The sequence below is a fragment of the Scleropages formosus genome, chromosome 21 (assembly GCF_900964775.1).
Source record: "Scleropages formosus chromosome 21, fSclFor1.1, whole genome shotgun sequence".
NCBI classification, from domain to species: Eukaryota; Metazoa; Chordata; class Actinopteri; order Osteoglossiformes; family Osteoglossidae; genus Scleropages; species Scleropages formosus.
Window position 1 is genome coordinate 17,315,015 of NC_041826.1, and position 23,860 is coordinate 17,338,874.

The 23,860-nt window shown below is 48.9% G+C and overlaps 2 protein-coding genes across 3 annotated transcripts; one reads left to right on the forward strand and one right to left on the reverse strand.

The window, feature by feature from the left end:
* Positions 1–874: 874 nt before the first annotated feature.
* tspan12 (tetraspanin 12) lies at positions 875–11,473 on the reverse strand. Of its 2 annotated transcripts, none has more exons than XM_029247539.1 (8): positions 11,273–11,473; positions 10,686–10,797; positions 9,759–9,841; positions 9,016–9,151; positions 4,662–4,727; positions 3,897–4,004; positions 3,662–3,805; positions 875–1,972 (listed from the first exon to the last, which is right to left on the reverse strand). In XM_029247539.1, the coding sequence occupies exons 2-8, from the start codon at positions 10,749–10,751 to the stop codon at positions 1,652–1,654; spliced, it is 924 nt and encodes a 307-aa protein (XP_029103372.1). In that variant the 5' UTR covers positions 10,752–10,797; positions 11,273–11,473; the 3' UTR covers positions 875–1,651. The 2 variants fall into 2 exon arrangements, with proteins under 2 accessions (XP_029103372.1, XP_029103373.1); XM_029247540.1 differs by having other exon boundaries at positions 11,158–11,473.
* Positions 11,474–14,050: 2,577 nt separating this feature from the next.
* On the forward strand, positions 14,051–22,450 carry ing3 (inhibitor of growth family, member 3). Its single transcript, XM_029247595.1, has 12 exons — positions 14,051–14,170; positions 14,307–14,378; positions 15,088–15,188; positions 16,298–16,363; positions 19,204–19,300; positions 19,644–19,715; positions 19,816–19,932; positions 20,188–20,351; positions 20,555–20,748; positions 21,022–21,214; positions 21,303–21,341; positions 21,687–22,450. The coding sequence occupies exons 1-12, from the start codon at positions 14,143–14,145 to the stop codon at positions 21,801–21,803; spliced, it is 1,260 nt and encodes a 419-aa protein (XP_029103428.1). The 5' UTR covers positions 14,051–14,142; the 3' UTR covers positions 21,804–22,450.
* Positions 22,451–23,860: the final 1,410 nt, after the last annotated feature.

Here is a 23,860-nt window from a genome sequence, read left to right on the forward strand (position 1 = left end):
GTGGTGGTGTGTGTGTGTGTGTGTGTGTGTGTGTGTGTGTGTGTGTGTGTGTGTGTGTGTGTGTGTGTGTGTGTCACTGCGGCTGTCGGACAAGCAGCAGAAGAATGCGAGAGGATCCGGAGACGGCAGCAGGAACAAAACACGTCTTTTGTAAGCTCCTCTGACAGCGCGACTCCTCGCCTTTCCAGCTTCCATAAATCATCCCCCTCACACTGTCACCGAGTGAGGGCTGGGGGTGGGGGGTGTGGGGGGGGCACAGCGCCGCACAATTCCTCCATTCAAAAGCTTTGTTTACGCACACGCAGAAAGGGGCTGCGTCTCGTCGTCGGAGAACAAACTGAGCGGCGGACGCAACCGGACGGGACTCCAGGAAGCGCCCGGTCCAGCTGAGGGGAGAGGCTGGGAAACCGGGTCGTCGGGCGAAATAAACGAGGTGAAAAAGGTCAAAATCTGCTCGTGAGACTTCTTCCAGTTTTCTCCGCAGAGACAGCATCCATCGGTCTGGCTGCTGCTAGCGGTTCTGCTCTTCGATGAGGCTCTTCGTCCAAAACCTTCTGCCAACAGCAAGCGGGTGAGGCGTCGAACCGACGTCTCTCCGGACCCCCCGTGGCTCAGCGTGACCGTAGGGGTGTCGGCGACACTCGCGAACGAAGGCCTAACTGCGCTCGCGCAGCCTGTACGGAACAGCGTTCCGCGATGTTCTAACCCCTCCCTCAAACTCTACCCCCACCTCCTCGTGTTCGTTGTGCTCCCGCCTTTTTCCGGAACACGTCCCCGAAAGGACTAGGCTACGAAATTGGTTCTTGGGCCTCCGGGGCATCCCGGAGGCGGCACAAGGACTCCACGGACGTTCGGCCTGAATTCCAGCATCTGCACTCGAGCCCCCGCCAGCAGTCGACTCTACCGGATCAGGATGAACCAATCGGCTCTGAGCGACAGCTGGGCAGGGGTCCACGCGATGCGTAAAACGTCCGGCATCGACACGCTTCGTCAACAGGGCGGTCGTGGCGTCGTAGCTCCGGTACGTTCGTTCGGTCATTATTCGTAACTCTTTGACCCCGGCAGGGTCCCGGTGGTCCGGAGCCTATCCTGGCCGGCCCGTCACACATCACCATTTCACATAACTGTCAAATACACTGTATTCATATAAACTCACAAGAACAAGATATACAGTATAAACATTGCTCTCTTCTCGTGCTTCAAGTGTCCAACAAATAAAAAATGGTCACACAGTATCCTTCCTGAACTTAGATAAGTAACATCACTGTGTTAGGGTGTTTTTGCATGGAGAAAAGACATATTTAGACATCAGTCACGTGAAACTGCGCCTTTAAGTGTTTCCCGGTGATTTTAGATTAAGACCTTTTTTCACTGCTTTTGCAGCAGAATGTTTTTTCCCCCCCATCAAGTCCTACTGCGGAAAGCATTCGGCTTTGACAGCAGCGTGGTAAATTTCCCTAAAGTCTCACGAGTCATGAAAAGTGCTTCTGTTTTCGAAGAGTTCGCCTAAGACTGGAGTTTTTGCGGAGAAGACGCAGACAGGTGTGTCTCCGTTTCCCTCGGCGCTAGGAACGGCGCGATCTGTCGGGAGATGCCGGCGCGTCCTTCGGCGTCTTTGTCAGCGCGGTGCAGGCGGAACGCCCCGGGGGGGCTACGAGAACTGCTCCATCTCCAGCTGGGTGTGTCCGTTGGGCAGCGCCGGACCCCGGGCCTCCGCCGGCCGGGGCGGGCCGGGTTTCGGCTGCTCCTCCGGCTGCGAGGGCGGGGCGGGGGCGGGGGCGTGCTCGCCGCCCTGGGCCGTGCCCTGTTCGGGGGGGTCCGGCGCTCTTCTGTCGTAGTAGAGCGCCCACAGTAGGGTCAGGGTTAGGGTCATGGCCAGGATCTGGGACACCCCAATAGACACACCCAGGAAGCGCAGGGCCTGCAGCTGCTTCGTTCCACGGATGAAGCTGTACACTTTGGGACCGCAGCCCTGCAGCAAAAAAGGGTATGGGCAGGCAGACACACACACACACACACACACACACACACACACACACACGCACACGCACACTGTGAATAAAGCGCTAGTAAAGACACAACCATCACACTGAGAATTGGAAGGAGGAGTCCGTTAGTTTCTCTGTCCTCCAGCTGCAGGATTCGAACCCTGACATCTGGTACAGCTTTCCCACTCCCCGCCACTTCGAGGAAGCGGCCCGACCTCTCGATCTGCGCGCCTGCGCGTGTTCACGTGCGTTCGTGTGCGCGAGTACGACCGTCCAGGGCTCCGCCGCAGGTACCGCTCCAGAGCGGCTCCGTGTGCTCAGAGTCGGAGAAAAAGCACTTGGTTGTTTCTCAGCAGCAGAGGCCTCTCTGTAAAGTGCAGCATGCCGGTGCTAACCCCACACACACACACACACACAGACAGAGAGAGAGAGGCACGCACGCTCCCAGCCTCGCCTCACCTCATCCGCCTCCTCTTGGGGAGTAGCAGCAGGTCACTTTGCTTATTTTTTAAAGCAAAGCAGAAATGAAAATAGAAACACACTTTGATATGGCAGACAGAGCACACCTGGCTCAATATCTGTGTTTGGAACAGCGACTTTTTAATTTCACGCGTAATTCTCCGTTTTCGTACAGCGCAAAGCACTCCGGGACCGACGATGCAGGGCTGTTATCTGCGAGAATGGGAGCGCGCACTCCGGCGGTATGGCTTTTTCCAAGAAAGGGAGGCCACAGCCTAAGTGGGAACTGTATGGGGGGGGGCGGTCGGGGGGGGTGCTGCCCCTTGGCCCCCGTGAAGGTGCGGAATGAGGGTCTGTCGGCGAACCCTGGACTCGCTCCATGCGTGTTCGGGTGCGTTTGCCAGGGCCCTGCGAATGGGGCATCCCGCCAGTCTCACCCGGGTGACGGTGGCATCGGGGACGTCTGAGCCCGACCTGCGAGACCAGCCTGTGGTCGGGTGGGTGGGTGTGTGTGTGGGGGGGGGGGGGGGGTAAAGGAGGAGTAAACTGGCGATCGGAGGACTACGGGGAACAGCGCCTGTTTCCCAGGAACCTCACCCCCACCCCCACCCCCACCCCCCGCAGCTGCTCCGGCAGAGCTGCCAAAAACACACCGCAAGCCCATTATTGCCTGTAATTGCTTTGTATGGATTTCTTCCCGCAAAAAAAGGAAGGTTATTTCATGCAGAAAACCATTTAAATTGAGATACGAGGCAAATTGTTGGAAATTCATTAAGTTCAACGTAAACACGACCAAAGTGTGTTTTATTCTCGCTGTACAGGGTGAGCTCGGACGACCGGCGGCGATGACTAATGGCACGGGGCGGCGATCGGCACCGCGTCTCAGCGCTTCATTACCTCTCCGGGATCTCTCTTTAATCACATCCACATTCATGAGCTTAAGGGTCAGATGTGCGTCCCGCACCTCCCGCGGCGCCGTTACCACGGCCGAATTTACTCATCGCCGTTTACCGCGGCAAGTCCAGAGGTCACGTTTATTAATGTATTTCTTACTCGCGCAGTTGACGCTTCTCCCTGCGGTGGGATTCGAACCCGGGTCCTTCAAGCGGAGGACGAGGGCTCTGACCAACGCGTCCCCCGCCGTCCCCACAAGACACGTTGACCAAAGGTTAAAGGTCGGGTCTCGCTTGCCGGAGGTCGTTCCCGGTTCTTACCTCCTGGTGGAGGGCACTGAGGTCCCAGTGGTGTGCCTGGCGGGCGCAACCCGGGTACTGCCTGGCGCAGCACGAGTCCGGCGGCCACTCCATCTCGGTCATCTCCAGCCAGTCGGTGAAGTAAATCACCCCGCAGCACTTAAACTTGAACGCACAGCACACGGCGTGACTCGCTGCGCCACCTACGCACTCCGCATACACTCGCGCGCACAGCTCGTACACGCACCCTACTCACCTCGGTCTGGAAGAAGTTCCAGGCGTGCGTCAGCCACTGGTAACGCGGCAGTCCGTAGTTGGGCATCCGGGACTTCAAACTGATCATGTCTGACCTCTGGATGGGGGGCTGAGACCCAGAGGTACACGAGTCAGCGCTCTGCCACTCTGATGTTTCAGCCTTTATCATTTCGTTGAGGAGCCTCGGTTCACGTTCGCTCGTCTCGCACGCTCCTGCAGCCGGGGGCTCGAACCTATAACCTACTGATGAGTCCCAGTTCCTTTCCCACTACGCAGCGATGCTTGCTATGAATTGCGCTCTCTGCTCCTGCCACTGTGCTCATCAGGCTCTGCTACCACCATGTGGTGTTTGGCTTCCACGAGGTTCGAGGGCAGGTGTGTGGCCCTCTCCGCAGGTACGGGAGGTGGGAGGCTGGTCGCCAACCCGTGTCCCCTTCTCCTCTTAGCACAGAGACAAGGTCCGGTCCAGGGGGACGTGGAGGGGCTGAGCGCCCTGATGAGCTTTTCACCTGGACCATGGAGGCAGGCCAGATACCTTCACCCAGCGAGGAGGTGAACACAGACCAGACACCTTCTCCAGACTTGGGTTCATTCCATCGCCCCCCCCACTGTCACCTTCCGCCTGGTGATAAATGTCTCGGGACTCCTGGGATGGAAGGCTTGGGGGACAGCTGGAATTCTAAACAAGTGCCAGGGGAAGGGCTCTCAAACAGCCCTCGGGGTGTGTGCGTGTGCCAACGTGGGCATGCGTTGGGGGGTAACTCACCTCCTCGTAAGTCCACACGCCGCTCGCCAGCTCCACACAGAAGATCACCAGCAGGCTCCCAAAGTACTGGTAAGACAGAAGGTACGAGTGTTAAGGAACGACCCCGTTGTAGCGTCTCCAAGTCCCCCCTCCGTGTTCTTGTGACGGTCATGTCCCCCCCCCCCCCGTGTGACAAGCGATGAGGGGACGCCAGGCGGCCACTAATGGGGGCCCTCGGAGGTCACGAACCCTGTTTTTTTTGGAAACTCTAAATATTTGTGTGAGGCTGATGGTCCAGCTGCCCGTTTGTTAGTGCTTCGGTCCATTTGGACGGTTCAGATCCAAACAAATCTGGCGGCTGCTGCTTCGCCGCCGTCTCGCAGCCCCTGCGATTCCTATTACACCCGCCCTGCCTTCACAGGGTGGACCGTCCACCAGTACGCGTCTCAGATCCTCGTGTGGAGTCTGCGCGCACATCACGCAAAGCCACTATGATTGCAGCAGTAGGTGTTACACGTGACAATCGATTTACAGCTGACACTTCTGTCCAAACACCAGCGACACACTCCTGTCCTCAACACTCTTATTACATTTATTAATTTTTTTTCTAAAGAAAAAAAATGTATTTACCCATGCACACACACACACACACAGTCCCATACAGAGTCGCGGGGAGCCGGAGCCTAACCCAGGGCGAAAGGCTGGAGGGGGAGGGTACACACCCAGGACGGGACGCCAGTCCATCACAAGGCACCTGAAGCGGGACTCGAACCCCAGACCCACCGGAGAGCAGGACCCGGGCCAACCCACTGCGCCCCCATCCCATTTATACAGCTGGGTAATTTTACGGGAGCAATTTAGGGTAAGGACCTTGCTCAAGGGTACTACAGCTGGCGGTGGGATTCCAACCTGTGACCTTTGGGTCCAAAGACAGCAGCTCTAACCACTACGTTAGCTGTAAGTAATAACTTACTGTTAATGTGTCCACTAACTGAGTCGATCACCTCCCCCAGCAGGGAACGGGGCTTGAACCAGCAACCTGCCCGTTATGAATGTACGGTATCAACGCTGCGCTGCTTGCTGAACCCGGGGAGGAGGAAAGAGGGAGAAAGGAGAGGGACGGCAATGAGTGGGGGTGGATTCTGAGACTCTGGGGGGGGGGGTGTTGAAACAGGATCCTGGAACGCGTGTAACAAATTAAGCAGTCGATCCACGAGGACACGGAGAGGCAGCCGCCACTCGGATGTCGCTCGGCCTCCGAGTTGGTAGAACATGCCAGCGCACCACCTGTCACGCTGCTCCGCCCCCAAAATCTTCACCGCGACTGCGCGGCGAACGTCTCGGACACACAAACGGACCAAACGCCGGGACGCGTCTCACCTGCCGGCCGCTCCCTCGACAAGCTGAGCCCATCCAAACCCCAAGGCTGGAGCTTGAGACGTCCAACCGCAACCGGAGCCTGCGTTCTCAAACGTGCAACCGAGATAAAGCCCCCCCAACCCGCCGCCCATTGTCCCCGCAGACATCACCCCCATGACTCAGGCGGGTGCGAGCAGACTCCAGGGCGGGGCGGGTTTGAGGTTCGAGAGGGTTGCCTCCTTTGTCTGAAGCCAGAGACAGGAACCCCACCCAGCCGCCGTGCCCCGCAGCTGGGGAACAATATCCGAGCCTCCTGTTCCTGCACCAAACCAGACTGGGCGATGGAAAAGAGGAAAATAAATAAATAAATAAAACAAAGATCACACTCTTAAAATAGGCGACTTTTGGGGGGGAAAAGTCGAAATTTTATGCGTACGTGACGCGTTCCCCAAGCGCGGCGTGTCGAAGCAAGGAGCCCGATGCGCGTGACGCCTCGCACAGGTGCGTTTGCGCCGCCGACAGCCTCCCAGGAGCACGGCCCCTCCCTTCTGTTTCCCCTCGACGGAACACAAAGCCTAGAGAGCAGAGCCCACGTCAACAATAGCGCCCCGACCCCCCCACCCCCCCGAATCCCCGTCAAAGGATCCGCGTTGCAATGGAGGCAGGAACGCCACAATGAGGGGCCACGCCTTTGTCACCCTAGCCTGAGTACGGCTCCCCTCGGCCTTTGTGCCGCCGCTCTCGCTTTTCGTGCTCCTCGGCGGCTCCTTCGCTTCGCCTGAAAAAGACGTCTCGGATGGCAGCGTAACCGAGACGCGAAAGCGCCGGCACCGCCGGGCAAATGGGTTCGGGCAGGTGTGTGCGTGTGTGTTTTGTCCCGTCTCCACGACATCGGAGAACACGTTCGCACATCTCTTTCGCGGAGCTTCTCGTGGACGTTTCCAGCTTCCCGCGCTCGAAACCCCACCCTTCCATTACTGAGAAGCACTTGTCCAACGCGGGGACGCGGTGGTCCGGAGCCTATCCTGGATGCACGCCCTGAATGGAGGTGCAGCTTGTTAAAAATACTATGGTCGCACCTTGATGTCCCCTGCGCTCTCGCTGCCGCTACATTGGGACAAAAGCAGCGGTTCGAGGGCGAAATCGAATCCCTGGGAAAGGGTTTCTTAGACCCATCGAAAGGCGGAGAGGAAGGGCGCTGAGACACGTTTGCGTTTCGAACCCTGGGGAGGTGGCAGTTTGACTCACTGCGGGAGAGAGAACTACATCTGGCAAGTAGCTCGGCATTTCCGACACTCGCGGAAGTGACCCGGCTGCACGTCTCAATGCTGGTAGGTGGTGGCGGAGGGGTGGGGGGTGCGGCGGTCCCCTTCGCCCCCCCCGGCCCGTCACTCACGCAGATATGCCGACCGGAGGCCTCTAATTCGCTGCACCGCAGGGGCCGGGTCTCGTGGCCCCGGGTGCAATCGCTCAGGCTCCGCGACAAGCGCCCCTTGAACTCTTCTACATCTGGGGCCGTCGGGAGGAGGCCGGAGCGTTAACCGTTCCGCAGCAGGGCGCAGAGTACCGTCGGAGGTGAGGAAGTTCAACTGAACCGAGGTGGAAATAAAGGAAGGAGCGTTTGAGAAGTCCTTCCTCTCTCGGCGCCGTCCCGGATGAGGTCACCATGGTCCTCCGGAGTCCCGCAAGAGCGCCGAGATCCTCGGCTCCGCCCTCTCAACAGAGTCGCCGACGAGTCGCCGGAAGAAGGGCGGCAGCGAGGCGAGTGCAGCGAGGGGCTGTGTTCCACACGCACCGTCCGCCCGTTGCCCCTAGAACTCTCGCCAGTCGCACCGGCCTCCGCGACGCAGAGAAACAATAACGACGGACCCTTACTGAGCTCACGGCTCCGTCCGCTTGTACACCAAGCGGCAACGGTTCATGGGAACTTTTACCGTGTCGTTTCAGGGTAAGGATCTTCATCAAAGGAACTACAGCAGGAGTGGGACTAGAACCAGCAACATTCTGATTCAAAGGAAACAGTCCCAAACTCCACAGTACTCTACACTGCTCTACACTATGTAGTATAGTGTAATGTGGAGTATTGTAGTGCAGTATAGTGTTCTGCAGGGTAGGGTACTGCAGTGCAAAGTAGTGTACTGTAGTGTAGGGTAGAGCAGTGTACTGTTGTATAGAGTGCTGTAGAGTACTGTACACTGCTCTACCCTATACTACACTACAGTATACCATACTGCACAGTACACTTCCCTGCACTAGACTTGTCCACACTATATTACACTACAGTACCCTACCCTACTCTACTCTACATTACACTATACTACAGTACACTGCACTAGAGTACTCTCCCCTGCACTGTACTACAGTACAGTACACTACAGTACTCTACCCTACACTACTCTACATTACACTATACTACAGTACACTGCACTAGAGTACTCTCCCCTGCACTGTACTACAGTACAGTACACTACAGTACTCTACCCTACACTACTCTACATTACACTATACTACAGTACACTGCTCTACCCTATACTACACTACAGAATACTACACCACTGCACAGTACACTACCCTACTTTACACAAGTCTAAACTACAGTACACTACTCTGCACTGCAGTACTCTTCATTCTTCTTTAGTACACTACACACACTTTTACAGCAGCACTAGGGAAAAGATTAGAAAAGACTGACAGTCACAGCTGACGTGTGAGAAACAGTCGTCTTTGTTTCGTCTCAGTCTCAGCAGCAAAACGCCGCAACAACCTCCCGGGATGCCGCTGAAAAGGCGCTTGGAAACAGCACCGAATGTGAGGCGGTGAGAGGAGACGCTTTTTGTCAGCGAGACGGAGAGTCGATGTGCAGACACACCCGACCCCCCCCCCCCCCCCCCGCCGTGTCCAGGGCAGAGCAGACAACAGCAGAACACGAGTGTGAGGCACACAGAGCCCCCTGAGACTTCCCTGCCATCAACGCACGCACACACACACACACACACACGCGCACAGATGTACGTACCCAGGACAGCAGGAGCAGGTTGTCTTTCAGTGTCCCACAGTACCCCACCATGGCCACAATGATGAGGAAACAGCAAACGGCGATGATGACAGGGTGGACCACAGGAGAGTACGTGACAATTGCCGCTTCCTCCAGCCTGAGAGAAGGAGGGGGGGGGGGTGGTGGTGGTGGTGGTGGGGGGGGGGTGCGGGCACAAGTGTTTGTTTATTTATGAACTCGTCCCGCTCTCCGTGTCCCCCTGCACCAGACAGCAGCGCTCCAGCTACCCGTACATTGTGTGATTACACCCTGCAGGAATGCGAGTGTATGTCTTCGCCTCGCCCTTTCAACTCAGGATTTACACCTCCGGGGGGGGAGGCTTCAGAGCCGCATGGCAGAGCGATGAGGAAGGGCTGGGAAGTACGAGCGGCCACGAATAGGGAGTTGCCATCGAGCTGCATCTTTCTCCGGAGCCCCTTCATACATGCTGTGCCAGGAGCTCCTCAATTCCGTACCCTTGAACCCCCACCCCCCACCACATGCTAACTCACTGCTCCACTCTCCCATGTAGGAGGTGGTTCCATTTACAGCAGGTCCACTCACAGAAGCCACCAAACGTGTCCGACGGTCACCCGAAGAAACACCCCAGGAGGCCAAAGGGCACATCCTCATCTGCTTCTTTTCTTTACGGGCATCACGTACGGAGGAAGCTCATCGCTTGCCACGCTGCGGTTTACAGCTCGCACCTGCGCCGTGAGCCTTACCTGGTGTCTGCAGTCAAGGTGAGCACATTGTTCAGGTAGTCCCGGAGCCACGCTGCCACAGCCAGCACGCATATGGCCACAAGCTGAGGGAAACAAAACAGGGGCACCTTTCAGGTCTTAAACATATGACATACTGTGAGCAAATTATTTCATTTCATTCCATGCGATCTGACTGAGTATTCTGAGTAATGAACATTCTAGTGGTTCTCATGTCACACGTTTTAAAAAGCGGGCTGTGGACAGGGGGTCGTGTCCTCCATTGGGCTGTTGTGATGCCGTCTGACGGTTCTCGGCTTGAATCCCACTACTTATTTAGCCTGAAATTATACAGTAAGAAGACTCTGCTGCATGAATGGGTAAATAAGTGTAAATTAGCTTATTTCTCAGCGTAATTTTCCGCGGTCAAAGGCATGAGGCAAGTGGAAACGGAGCTCCAGGGTGTGTGACACTCATCAGCTGGATAAGCGTTTTAGAGAAAATCACATCGTCCCCCACGTGGCAGCTCCATGGCGGAAAACACCAAGACGGCAGATAAGCTTCTCGCTTTAATAAATTCCAGCATCAGTTTACACATCACGGGGCCTCTTGGTGAGACAAACTAAAGTGGTTAAGGAGCTGGACTGCTGGCCGAAAGTTACCTGTTCAAGATGCCGGAGTGGAAGAGTCTCTTGTTGCACCCTTGAGAAAGTACAGCTAAATAAATACCCAAGGAGTGTAAGTGGGCAAGGAAGTGTGACGTGTGTAACCGTGTTTGCCAAGCAGCAGAAGAGTGGTGCTGATGATGATGGTAATGATGATTGTGCTGGTAGTGATGGTGGTGGTCGCGGGAGTGATGCAGCGGGGTGGCTGCCGTGTCGCTGCGGTATAGAGTGTAACCCGAGCGCGTTCCCGCGCAGCCACCTGCCGCCGCCGCTCCAGCTCGCCTACCCAGAAGAGCACGTTGAGCGCGCAGAGCAGGCAGCGGAGGCACCTCACGGCGTCCTGTCGGGCCATCCTGAGCGCCGCGGCCGCGGGTCGCGACCCCACATCCTACTGTCACCTGTCACAGCAGCACACAAACACACGCAGGACAGCGAGACGCTCGTCAGCTCCACTCTTTCCCACGGCTGCGCGCAGGTGCGCGGCAGCGACACCCCGGCCGACGCACATCTCTGCATATCATCATCGTAACTCGTCTCGAGCTGCACTTTCCGTCCGGGGTTCCGAGCTCCTCTCCCCCCTGTGTTTCACAGCGACGCCGCGCTCTACAGGTGCTCGCGAGCCGCGGCTCGTGTTTCGGACTCATCCGCGCACCGAACCGCGGTCATGAGATGCGCGCGGACACAAAACAAAGTGGCGCAACTCGGAGCACATGGCCGCACGGTCAACTTGTTGTTCACAGCGACGACAAGTAACTTACGCGCGGGTCGCAGAGAAAACTTTGCCGTTCGTTCGAGCGCAATTACTGCGAGACGCCGAGGCTCCGACGCGGAGCGAGCGCCCGACGGACCATCGGATCGGCCCTCTGTCGGTACCTGCGGTCCCTCGTGGGAGTGGAGCTGCCAGCGCCGCGAGCGTCTCCGCTGTCACCGGGACTCGCTGAGTGCGACGGGTGCGAGGAGTGTCCGTCCGTGTGCCGCGCGCGGGTGGGCGGGCGAGCGAGCGAGCGAGCGAGCGCTGCGCTCCCTGGCACTGTCCGCCGTCTGCGCGTCCGCTGGGTCCTAGAGAGGCTCGCGGCGGCGCGCACGGAGGAGAAGGAGGAGGAGGAGGAGGAGGAGGAGGAATGTGGACAATGTGGGCTGCGGTCCGCCTCCCACAGACAGACAGCATGGCTCGGCCAAGGCCTCATGTCTCAGTGAACATCGCTGTCTGGGCACAAAACGCGTCTCCATGCTCTGCCCCCGCTCACCCTTTGTGGGGGGGGGGGGATGCAAAAAGAACCGACTGCGCAAGTACTCCTTCGAGCCCATGATGATCATGTTGTTCGCATCGAGTTTGTGCGAATTAAGCGATCGGTGTTATTAACATTTATGTACGTAACGCATTTCTCCAAGGCCGCTCAGTGTTGGGTAATCAAGTTTACAATGATTTACCCATTTGGAGAGCTGTGCATACTGCTCTATGTATCCCACTACTGCGGCAGCGGGGATTCGAACCGGCAACCTTCAGTTGAGTTGGCAAAGCGACGCCCTTACACTACAGGATACTGGATGCATTTATTTTTAAGTCGTTATAGTAAAAACATGTTAGAGCTGTTTGAGGGCTGTCATTTAGATACAACATGGCCTTTCGCACATATATTACAACTCAGCATAAAGTGAAGAAAGGAAACAAATCGCTTGAAATTCGTTTCATGAACAATTCATACTTTTGACTGGGACCGATGTAGTTTCCTTGTCAACCAGAAGGTGGCGTATAAAAGATGGTACTGTACGAATGAATATTATGGGCTATAAATTATTTTCAGATTTTTTTTGTTTAGTTCCACTATGTAGATATACAGTATATACCATATTTATGTGGTGATAATAAAAAGCAAAAAAATGGTCCTTTGTTCGAATGGTAATGCTGGGGACATAAGTTAAAAAACTGATTCGGCTCGGCTCGGTTCGGCTCAGCTACGAAGTCTGACATCAGAAGACTGCAGCGGATAGTTCGGACTGCTGGAAGAATCATCGGCACATACCTCCCAGCTCTCCAAGAACTGCACTCGTCCAGAGTCAGTAAAAGGGCGAGCAAAATCATTCTAGACCCCTCACATCCAGGCCACTTCCTCTTCGAACCCTTGCCATCTGGCCGGCGCTACAGAGCACTGTGCACCAGGACAGCCAGGCATAAGAAAAGTTTCTTTCCTCAGGCCATCTACCTCATGAACACCTAAATCTCTCCCCTAGAGAGTAAACCGTGCAATACATAATGCTATTTATATTTATAACTATTTATCACATTTCTCTTACACTCCCTTGCATTTGTATCTAGCGACTATTTTTGTACTATTTTTGTATATTGGGTACTTTATATTTTTAAATATTTTTTATCCCTTGCTCACATACTCTATCTTCTCACCTGTCTTGTCACTGTCATTCTGTTTGTGCTGTGGTAGTTCCTGTCACAAAGACAAATTCCTTGTATGTGCGAACATACTTGGCAATAAAGCTCGATCTGATTCTGATCTGATCTGATTCTGATCTGATTCTCCGATTAAACATATGCAACATATGTTATGTTTTGGAATGAAATCACTTTCCACACTGAGTTTTCATACATAATGATAAAATGCAATGTCCCATTCCCTCGGTGAAACTTAATGGCTATATAGAGCTTTTATTCTCATTCGCCATTTCATGGATATAGTTGGTTTAACAGATTCTGGGGAATTTTACAACCTTCGCTGTGCAATAAAATAATTAATTAAAATAAAGTTTCGGGTCATTTACACCCAGAAGGTGAAGAACATGGCGAGGTTGAGGTTATCATAGCTCATATTGATACGGCTGCTTAACTGAATAAATTTGTCTAAATTAAATTTTAAAAAAAGAGATGTATGGGTGTTTTAATATCACTAGGAGCATATATGCAGCCAAGAATGTCAGAGGGTATATTTTTTCCTAATCGAAAAAAGTGGAAAATGGAAGTTTGGCCTAGGAGTTTTCCTTCCTAATGACTATAACATTACATTTAAAGCCAATTTCAGTCAATTACAGAACCAATTTTTGATATGCAGGTCATTCTTCCATAAAAAGAATGGCCCAATAATAGTAAAATAGTAAAACGTTATGTGCACATATTAGAAAACGCTTCAAATGGTTTTATTTCAAGTGTTTCAAGATAAATTCACATTTCTGGATTGCTCGCAGTGCGATGAGGACGATTTCACTTTTTATTTTTTATGTCGACAATAATGGCCTTAAGTGACCTAAACATTCAGCCAACCAAATATCTTTTAGTTACTGATTTAGGTTACAAATTTAGGTTATGTTGTAAGAAATGTCCATTAAACCGTTTCCATACTTTGAGAATTGGTTAAGAGTGTAATGTGGAAATAAACAAGCTGAATCTAAGTGCGTTACAGATCTGTTCTGTATGCCAAGATTTTGCGTTTCTAGAATGAATCATACTGTTTATATGAAGACCGTTAATTTGTGTACATTTACGCAGCGCATCATCACTACTGACGAAACACCCGACAGTTGGACTACAAATCCCTGCGTACTTTTCATTATACACGAAAACAATGACGCAAATTCAAAACTGGCCAATCAAACGCCGACTCCCGAACCTACGTCAAGACAGAGTGACCTCAGTAAGAAAAATAGCTTTTTCCTTGAGCCTCAGCGGCAGACGGCGCCATATTGAAAGACCCGACATTCTTTTAATAAACGTCTAAAAATTTCCAAAAGACAAAATGCTGTACTTAGAAGACTACTTAGAGAGTAAGTATACCACTGCTACTTGGTAACCGTCTCAGTGTTGTTCATTTAGGCGTATAATCAGAGAGAAGCGAGTCTCTGGGTTCTTTCGGTTTAGCTAGCTAGCTAATGCTCTCGGTTGTTTTCTTCCCTCCGCCAGTGATCGAGCAGCTACCCATGGATCTGCGCGACAGGTTTACGGAAATGCGCGAGATGGACCTGCAAGTTCAGAGTACGCGCTCGCGCAACGTGACCGGCCGGGCCGGCGGAGGCTCGCGGCGGCGCGCGCTCACTCACTCACAGCCGCGGATCGCCGGCGTTCTTTACCGCCTGAAAATATGTGTTTAAACACAGCGCTTTTCAACTGTTTACATAAACACCCGTAAACGCGTTTACATTACACTCTCGCTGACTTTTTTTATTTTTAAATCGACTTCACATTCAGACGTGTTGTGGTCGTTCTTCACGAGTTCCAGCAGCGAAACACTTTTTACCACCGGATGCAAAAATTGTTTTTTTTTTTTTTTTTTTTTTCCCTCAGTACACACTAGCTGATAATATAGACTTACAAAAGTAGAATTGAAGTCATTTACATTTATTTACTTAGCAGACGCTTTTCTCCAAAGCGGCTTCCAGTTCCACCCCACACACACCTTATTTACCAGGGTAACTTACACTGCTAGACACACTACTTACACTGGGTCACTCATCTATACATCAGTGGAACACACTCTCTCTCTGTCTCTCTCTGTCACTCACACAGTGATAAGTATTGATACTCGAAAGTTCTCTGTTTAGAACAGATGCTGGAGTTTGAATTAAACCATATATTGACACAAAGAAAACATTTGCAAGAATGTTTATTGATTATTATCGAGAAAACATTGTTATATTGTCATGATGGGATGGTGGTTCACGGTGTTGCGATGCTCCATCCTCAGATGCCATGGACCAGCTGGAGCAGCGAGTCAACGAGTTCTTCATCAACGCCAAGAAGAACAAACCCGAGTGGCGGGAGGAGCAGATGGAGGTCATTAAAAAGGTGAAGGAGACGGCAGCGCCCCCCCCCCCCAAAAAAAAGTCTCACTTCTTCAAGAAGGAAGAAAAAAGAAAGAAAGAAAGAAAGAAAGAAGCAAGCAGTGCTCCGTCATATCTGTGTTCAGAATACAAAAAGATCCATGGAATAATCAGTCACAGACCATCAGTTCAAGGACTGTTGAGAGCGTGAGAAATTCCCAGCCTGTTGTTGTTCTCTATTAGCTGATCGCTTTGTTCAAGGTGCCTTACAGTGTTGGATAATTAAATTTACTGACCTTTATTTATGAAAGAATAAAGGAATGAATGGGGGTAGTCTAGTGGTTAGAGCTGTTGCCTTTGGACCCAAAGGTGACAGGTTCGATCCCCACCTCTGGCTGTAGTACCCCTGGGCGAGGTACTTACCCTAAAATTGCTCCTGTAACATTTCCCAGCTGTGTAAATGGCTAAATAATTGTAGGTAAAATAACATGCAAAGTCACTTTGGAGAAAAGTGTCGAATGAATGAATTAAATATTACAAGTTCTGTTTGGCTGCAGCAGCATATTTACACACAAACATACATTGATGACAGGAATAAATAAGTATATGTTTCTGGAAATGTATAATTTGTGTAGATAAAAAAGTATGTGTATTTATAAAAGAGGGTAGAGTGAAGTGTTGTGCAGGTTGTTTCAAGATTGCAGAGAGCAGCTCAGTGCCTCTCAATCACTAAGATGTCAACTCACTATACAGGAAGGTATTGTGAATGTATACATTTAGGGTAACTACCTTATTCAAGGGAAGTATGGCAGGAGAGGGACTGGAACCAAGGACTTTCAAATTACAAGATTAAAGTCCTAAATGCTACAAATCCACTGCCCCATATTATAAAATGTAACTACTTTCTGTTAATGTTGCATGGAATTCACCATTGACCAGGTAAACAGTAATTAAATTTCCGTAACTGCCACCTTCTCTAGCACAAGTGAGGAAATGGAACTAAACGTTTAAATTTCCAAAGCTGAATTTAAATTAGTTGTTGGTACTGATTGTGTGTACATGCCTTGATTGTATTTGGTCAATGAAATTGGTGGTATTATTGATTTTTAAAGTTTTCCTTTTTCTCCCCCTCAGGATTATTATAAGGCACTGGAAGATGCAGATGAGAAAGTCCAGTTAGCCAATCAGATTTATGACTTGGTAAGTAACTATATTTTACACAAAAATACAGGTGTATATTTGACGTGTACACTAAGCCCTTTTATAACGCGAGTCCTGAATAATGAAAAACCACTACAACAGCTTGCACAAATAGATACTCTTTTTATACAAAAGGCATCTTATTCAATAAAACTTTATTTTTGCTCATTTTATTTCCTTAACAGGTATTTTACATTACATTTATTCATTTAGCTGATGCTTTTCTCCAGAGCAACTTATAATGTTAAGGTTACTGTATCACAAGCTTACAATTATTTTCCCATATATACAGCTGGATAATTTTACTGGAGCAATTTAGGGTAAATACCTTGCTCGAGGGTTGTACAGCCAGAGGTGGGTATCAGACCCTGCGATCTTTGGATCCAAAGGCAGTAGCTCTAACCGCTGCGGTACTGGCTGTCCCGGTATTTATGTATTTTACTCTGCACAATGGTATTGCCACTTGAATTAGATCTTTTGGAGCAGATACACACACACAATCACAGCTGAAAAACAGATTCAGTAACAACTTTTAGAAATCAACTACAGGTGTGCTCAGTTTACGATGGGGTGCTGTTCCGATGACCGCATTGTAAGTTGACTTTGTCATAAGTTGAAAGTCCCTTTATGAGGACCCCAATGGTATGTGAACAGTTAACATGCATGAATACCATTAAATATAATATAATTTTTTACTTATATAATTTTTCACGTGTTTGTGTCCTAGTCTCACCTTCTGTTGATGTAGATGCAGAAGTTGTAATGCACTCATTTTATTCCTCTCAGATGTACGTCACTTTGGAGAGAAGCACCTACTAAATGAATACATTTTGATGTAAATATAGTGGACTCTGATATGTTTTTTCCACTAATTTCACACATTGTTTGTGTTACAATAATTCTAGTTTGGAGTAATAAAACGAATACAGGACAGCAATACAATGCCTCCAGCAGCACGATACCTGCTTTTTTGAGTGGAAGATGTGCAGTAATCTTGTGTACTATATCTCATAAACATCTGTGAGCCCAATTATCAAAGTGTCTCCTAAAAAGTTTTTTCGTTCTACGGGACCGCATTTTACGACAGTTCAGTGTAGTTGTCCAAGTGATGTTTAACTGCTATGTAAGCATAGTTGTAAGCTGGTGATTAGGTTTAGGTTCCTCTGAAGTAAAGTTCAAAGTGTATGGAGGATAGAGTCATACCCTAAGATATAAGTATTTGGTTTATAAAAACTCAGGGTTACAAATGATTCCATGTAATACCTCTAATTAAATTTACAAAACATTTCTTGGCATTTACAAGGACAAAATTTGGATTTGGACCACTGAGCAGTATGAGACTAGAGTAACCATTCGGTCTTTTCCATAGTTACAGTTTGGTGTGTGCTGTGTTAAAGTTCTCAATCTACATTATTTATTAATCTGTTGTAATATTTGGAAATAGTGATCCCTAATCGTAAACCTGGTGTCTGTTCTAAATATCCAAACTGTGTCAATTTACTGAGTCTGAATTAATTTGCATTTTTTTATTTACCTTTTTTTGTTTTTATTGTTCAGTTTCTTCTATTAAAGGTTGAATTAATATATGAACATTATACGAGCGATTGTGAGTATTTCCTAAGTGTAGAGTACGTAATAGCTGTTAAAGGGCTGAAGGAGTGCAGGTACACACCTGTTGAGTATTACAGAGTAATTAATGAAAGGAAACTGAATTGTGATATAACTAATGTTAAATACTGAAGCACTGTAACTGTGCTCATTTTAATAGTATTTGGTGATACTGTGACATAAACGTGTGTCAGTTTTGTAACTTGGGCACACGCAAGTTTTACCACAGAACATAAAGGTCATTTCCTCTTTTATTTATGGGAATTTGTTGTATGAAGGGTTTTCCAGGAATAAAGTACCTTCATAAGGACCGGGGATGCTCCTCATGAATTGATCCAGGAGAAATGTTGTGTATTTGTTTGAAATGCTGGGCGGCACAGTGGCACAGCGCCTTGGTGGTGCGAGAGTACATGGATTTGATCCCCGCTCAGTCTGTGTGGAGTTTTCATGTTCTCCCCGCATTTGCGTGGGTTTCCTCTGGGTGCTCTGGTTTCCTCCCACAGTCCAAAAACCTTCTGTTCAGGTTCCCCTGTAGTGTGTGAGTGACACAGAGAGAGTGTATTTCACTGCTGTATGGATGAGTGACCCATTGTAAATAGTGTATCTAGCAGTGTAAGTCACCTTGGTGAATAAGGTGTGGCCTGATAACACTACATAGAGTTCATTGGAAGTCACTTTGGAGAAAAGCTTCTGCTAAATAAATAAATGTAACTGTTTCACTGAAGTTCCACCAGATGGCAGTATTGTGTCAGTTGAGTCCTGTAACTGCCAGTAGCACAGAATGAAAAGTTGTTCAACTGTTTTGAGAGTTGTAATGAATATGTTAAGTTTGGCCTGTGCCTGCTTTCTGGTGGGTCTGGGGTTCAAGTCCCACTTGGAGTGCCCTGCGACGGACTGGTGTCCTGTCCTGGGTGTGTCCCCTCCCCCGCTCCAGGCCTGCGACCCTGTGTTGCCGGGTTAGGCTCCTGTTCTCCACGACGCCGCTTGGGACAAGTGGCTTCAGTTAGTGTGTGTGTGTGTGTGTGTGTGTGTGTGTGTGTGTGTGTGTGTGTGTGAGAGTGTGAGTGAATATGTTAATGCTGCTTCACCATTGCATTGGCATTTGTGACATTACTGCATCCCTTCTTTCTTCGGCTCAAAGGTTGTCTGGGCATGATGCATTTGGTATTTTGTGTAGCAATGGGTGTTTTTTCTTTTTTTTTCTGTGGATAACGGTGCTGCCCTTGGTGCAGGTGGACCGCCACCTCAGGAAACTAGACCAGGAGCTGGCCAAGTTCAAGATGGAGTTAGAAGCTGATAATGCTGGGATCACGGAGGTCCTCGAGAGACGTGAGTGGCTCACCATTTCCCTTTAGTATCAGCTCATCATTAGGTTGTACAATTATGTTCTGATTGCAGGTTAATTGAGCATTATTTTGTTCAGCATTTTTTTTTTAATTTCTTTTCCCATTTAGTTAAACTCATATATTCATTGCACTTTTAAAATAATTAATTCTGTGTTGCTCTTGCTTGAAGTGAGAGAAAATTCAACAAGCCAGGGAAGTTATCAGGCCTTAGCTATCAAAAACGTAAGAGACTCAGATAGTCTCAGTAGACCATTTCTCAGTCTGGTGTGACTGACAACAAGCATTTGCCATCATAACATTAATATACATTTTTTGCGCACTGTCAGGTTCTCTGGAGATGGACAGCCCCTCTCAGCTTGTGAATAACCACCATGCTCACTCTCACCCTGCAGCAGAAAGTAAGGGAGGGTTTCATGGTGCACCTCTTCGTTTCTGTAAACCTCCTTGCAGCCATGCAGCCCACGCTGTAATTCCCTCTTGTTGTGATTGCTTCTCCAGAGAGGAAATACAGCACATCAGGGCACCACACCACAGAGCACGTTCCAGAGAAGAAGTTCAAATCAGAGGCACTGCTATCTACCCTCACATCAGACGCATCAAAGGAGAATACTCCTGGTGAGGACTACAAAGCACCCACTGGACCACTTTCAAAGTTAAAAGTAGTATGTACAAAATGCACACACTAGACATGCCACAGATTGAAAACCTGCCATTTAGTTGAACAGTTCAGCTGAAATATGAGAGTCCTGTCCATACTACATGAACATTTTTGGACTTAGAATGGATCGTGAATGTGCTGTGATCTGTTCTGATCAGTTTGAAATTATCCCTGTGACCCTTGTTTTTTTCTGCCTCTTCCTCTCAAAACAGGGTGCAGGAATAGCAACATGTCTTCCACCTCCAACAATGCCTACAACGTGAACTCCTCCCAGCCCCTCACGTCCTATAACCTGAGTTCCCTACCAGCTGGTGCAGGTGCTGGTGCGGGGGCCATCACCATGGCAGCAGCACAGGCTGTGCAGGCCACTGTCCAGGTAAGGATGCCTTCTTTGTATTGTACTTCTGTCCTTTGTCTCTTTAGTCAGGTGAGAACACACCTGAGCTCTTTTAGACCCTTGTACTGATGTATGCATGTTGTAGTCACTGTCATAGTTTGTCTAGCATTTCTGACAGCAGCCTCATGGTGTTGTTGGCCTGGCCGTTCATCTTGAGTTGAGTGTTTGACCTCCTATCGCAGATGAAGGAGGGCAGACGGACGTCTAGCCTGAAGGCCAGCTACGAGGCCATCAAAAACAGCGATTTCCAACTAAGTCGCGACTTCTCCCTGTCTCGGGAGTCGGGAGGATACTCTTCCTCTGCTTTGGCTTCCACTCTCACACAGACCCTCACACCCTCATCCTCGTCAGACTCCCGCGGTGGACGCAAGACAAAGTAAGGGTCTGGCTATATGTTGTAGCCCCGCCTGTCTACAGTCCTTGTAGTGCATTTCCATGCAGCTGATGTCATATTCCTATATCTCCTCTGTAATAAAATTAAAAGTGGCTCAAAACCTGTGCTCAATGTATCTAGTGTAGTACATAGTTTGTGGCTCTAGCCAAGAATCAGCAAGATAGTAGAAAGTGCCGTGTTTATGGAAAGATGATTTACACACTTGCACTCAATCTGTGGAAGGAAAATTCAGCATGTCGTCTTCTCTCTTTACAGAAACAACACAAAGTCTTCAAACCACCAGTCCTCTTCTTCGTCCTCGTCTTCCTCCCTCTCGTCCTGCTCGTCTTCCTCTGCCCTGGCCCAGGAGCTATCCCAGCAGACCTCGGTCTTGCCTGAGGCTGAGGCCAGTGGCCAGGTAGACTGGACCTATGACCCCAACGAACCTCGATACTGCATCTGTAACCAGGTATGCTCTGCCGTTTGTGTATAGCCCTTCTGTTTAGCTTGAATTTGTGTTTGTGTGTTAAGACTTGTACCATCTCTTTGACTGTTAGGTGTCCTATGGTGAGATGGTTGGGTGTGATAATCAAGACGTAAGTACTTTCTCTTTTGGATAAAATACATCCAGGCACAAGGGTATTAAGGGTAATAGCCCTTTCATCAGTGCTGTCTATATGGAGGATGCTTTGCGGTAAACCTATATTGCCTGCTTTTTTTAAACCTAATTGCCATTTTGTGGCTGAGCAAGGGCAGGGCTGTTAGACCCTCTACTACCTTTATATCATCTTTAGAAACACTTTTCATGCTGTGAGGTATCCTTTTGTGTAAAACTACCTAAATCAGAAGTTCTTTTTGTGCAGAAATATAAGCTGTATATTAAACATTTTATTGGTGTTTTTTCTGGGCTTAAACCAAACCTCGTTGTGTTTGTCTCACAGTGTCCCATCGAATGGTTCCACTATGGCTGCGTGGGCCTGACTGAGGCCCCCAAGGGGAAGTGGTACTGCCCTCAATGCACGGCTGCAATGAAGAGGCGGGGCAGTCGGCACAAATAGGTCCCGTTGCCACGGCAACAGCCTCAGCTGGACTGTTGACAACTCTCAACCCCGCCCTTCCCCAAAACTTGTTATAAACAGCCCACAAACTATGGAAGCATCTGTATTTGCTGTCAGTGCACAGTTAAACAGTTCCTTTTTGTGTGTGTTATGTAAAGACAATGTAAGAGTCATATCTTCCATCGAGGGTGGAGGCTGTTTGGAGAACAGAATACCAGACACTCGGAGCATCTACCTGAAGACATTCCACAACTTGTTCCGTGTGGTGGATGAAAACAAACTGATTTCTCGGCAGCACAAAGAGCTCGAAGCTTTTACTGTATGTGGATTCATTGCACATTCTGAATAATTAGCCTCGAGGGATTGTGGGGCAGCCAGAAGTTTCATCGTATCATAAGTTTGTGGAAAATTCTGAATGGATGCAATTTAACGGAATAACAGATGGCAATGCAGATGTTACCAACAATATGTTTGACTGATGCCTTCTTTGATGGAGTAATGAGGCTATTTTTTGAAGCTGTCTGCATTTACCTTATAAATTGTATGAACAAAGTCATGCTCTAGTCTGTATGTGTATCTGTAATACTGGTTTGTCCTTCTGCACTGAATATGATATACAACTTTCCCAGACGTGTAGAAAAGAAATTCAATAAAATGATCAAATTCTTTTGATAATTACCTGGTTGTTGAATGCAGTGTATAATTGTTTCCTTGTCTGTAAAAGGTATACTATGTGCCATTTTTGTTTTTCATACAGACAAGGACAGTAGACAAATGCATAAATGAGAATTTAAAAGATCCTGTTTCAATACTGTTAATGACTGCTTTTATTTCTTCGGCAGTCCAGCAAACCAAGGCTAACTCCAGCTAAGCCTCGGGAGCATTGTTTTCCAAATGTCAGCAATGGTCTTGGCAGAACCCTTGCAGTATTCTGCTGTGGAGCTTTCAGATTTCTCTCTGGCATCTGTAGTATAATAATTTCTAAGTGCATTACTTGTTTTGAGAAACTTTGTATGAGCCCAGTTCAATGGGCAACATGTAAGGGCACAGATATAAGCCCAAACTGAATTTATGAATTTCATGAAAGCACTAGCTGCACTGCAGTGGTGCAACGAGTAGGGCTGCAGTCTCATAGTGAGAACTGGCCCTGCTTTTTTGGGATCTTTGAGTAGGTAATTTGCCCTTGCAACGTATTCAATATTACTATGTTTTAAAAATTGACTTCATATAAGTACAACTCAAAGTCAAAGAGTATATGTATACCAGTAAATAATATACAATTTATATTATTGTATAAGGACAATAGTTTTTTCAAATAACCAAAACAGTTACAAAAACAGTAATTTAGCAGCTGAATTTGAACAAAGTGAAAAAATAATATTGCTATGCTTACAAGAACAACAACAGTAAAAATACAAATAAAATAAAAACACTAACCTGAATTCTGGCCAAGTGGGAATATGAAGTGAAGAATATGAATAAAAAATAACAGCAATATTATATCAAATTTATCAACACAAAAAAAAACATTTCCCATCTAAAACTGTCACTTCATTCTCTGACTACAAGTAAAAACATTTTAAATAACATTGCAATTAAAATGCAGGAAAAAAACAAAACCATAGCTGGCCTGTTGTTTTCTTCCCTCTGCTTTTATTCTTTTTTTGTGTCAGACAGGAGTGTTTATTTCTGTCACATGATTGACATACTCCAGTTTGCACTCATTCAATTTGCAAGACAACAGCTCACTCACAAGGCACTCATTTATTGGGGAGAGGGGCAGCGCCATTCTCAGCATCTGGGCTGTGCAGGTGTTGGGTCAAATCCGGCTCAGTTTCTATGTAGTTTGCACGTCTGCGTGAGTTTCCTCCGGGTGCTCTGGTTTCCTCCCACAGTCCAAAGACATACAGTTCAGAATTGGTGACGCTAAATTGCCCATAATGTTTGAACGAGTGCGAACGTGTGTGTGGCTGCCCTCTTCAGGGTGTACGCCCCAGCCTTGCACCCCTAGATTCAAGGATAGGCTCCGGACCGTGGAGACCCTGACCAGGAGAAGC

Bases quoted from the DNA above. Each gene is read 5' to 3' on its own strand.
- tspan12 (XM_029247539.1), bottom strand. From the start codon at position 10,751: ATGGCCCGACAGGACGCCGTGAGGTGCCTCCGCTGCCTGCTCTGCGCG. The intron at 9,152-9,758 runs GTAAGGCTCACG...TCCTTCTCTCAG, and splicing joins ACCTTGACTGCAGACACCAG to GCTGGAGGAAGCGGCAATTG. The intron at 4,005-4,661 runs GTGAGTTACCCC...TCTGGGTCTCAG, and splicing joins GCGTGTGGACTTACGAGGAG to CCCCCCATCCAGAGGTCAGA.
- ing3 (XM_029247595.1), top strand. From the start codon at position 14,143: ATGCTGTACTTAGAAGACTACTTAGAGA. The intron at 19,301-19,643 runs GTGAGTGGCTCA...GCGCACTGTCAG, and splicing joins CACGGAGGTCCTCGAGAGAC to GTTCTCTGGAGATGGACAGC. The intron at 21,342-21,686 runs GTAAGTACTTTC...TTTGTCTCACAG, and splicing joins TTGGGTGTGATAATCAAGAC to TGTCCCATCGAATGGTTCCA.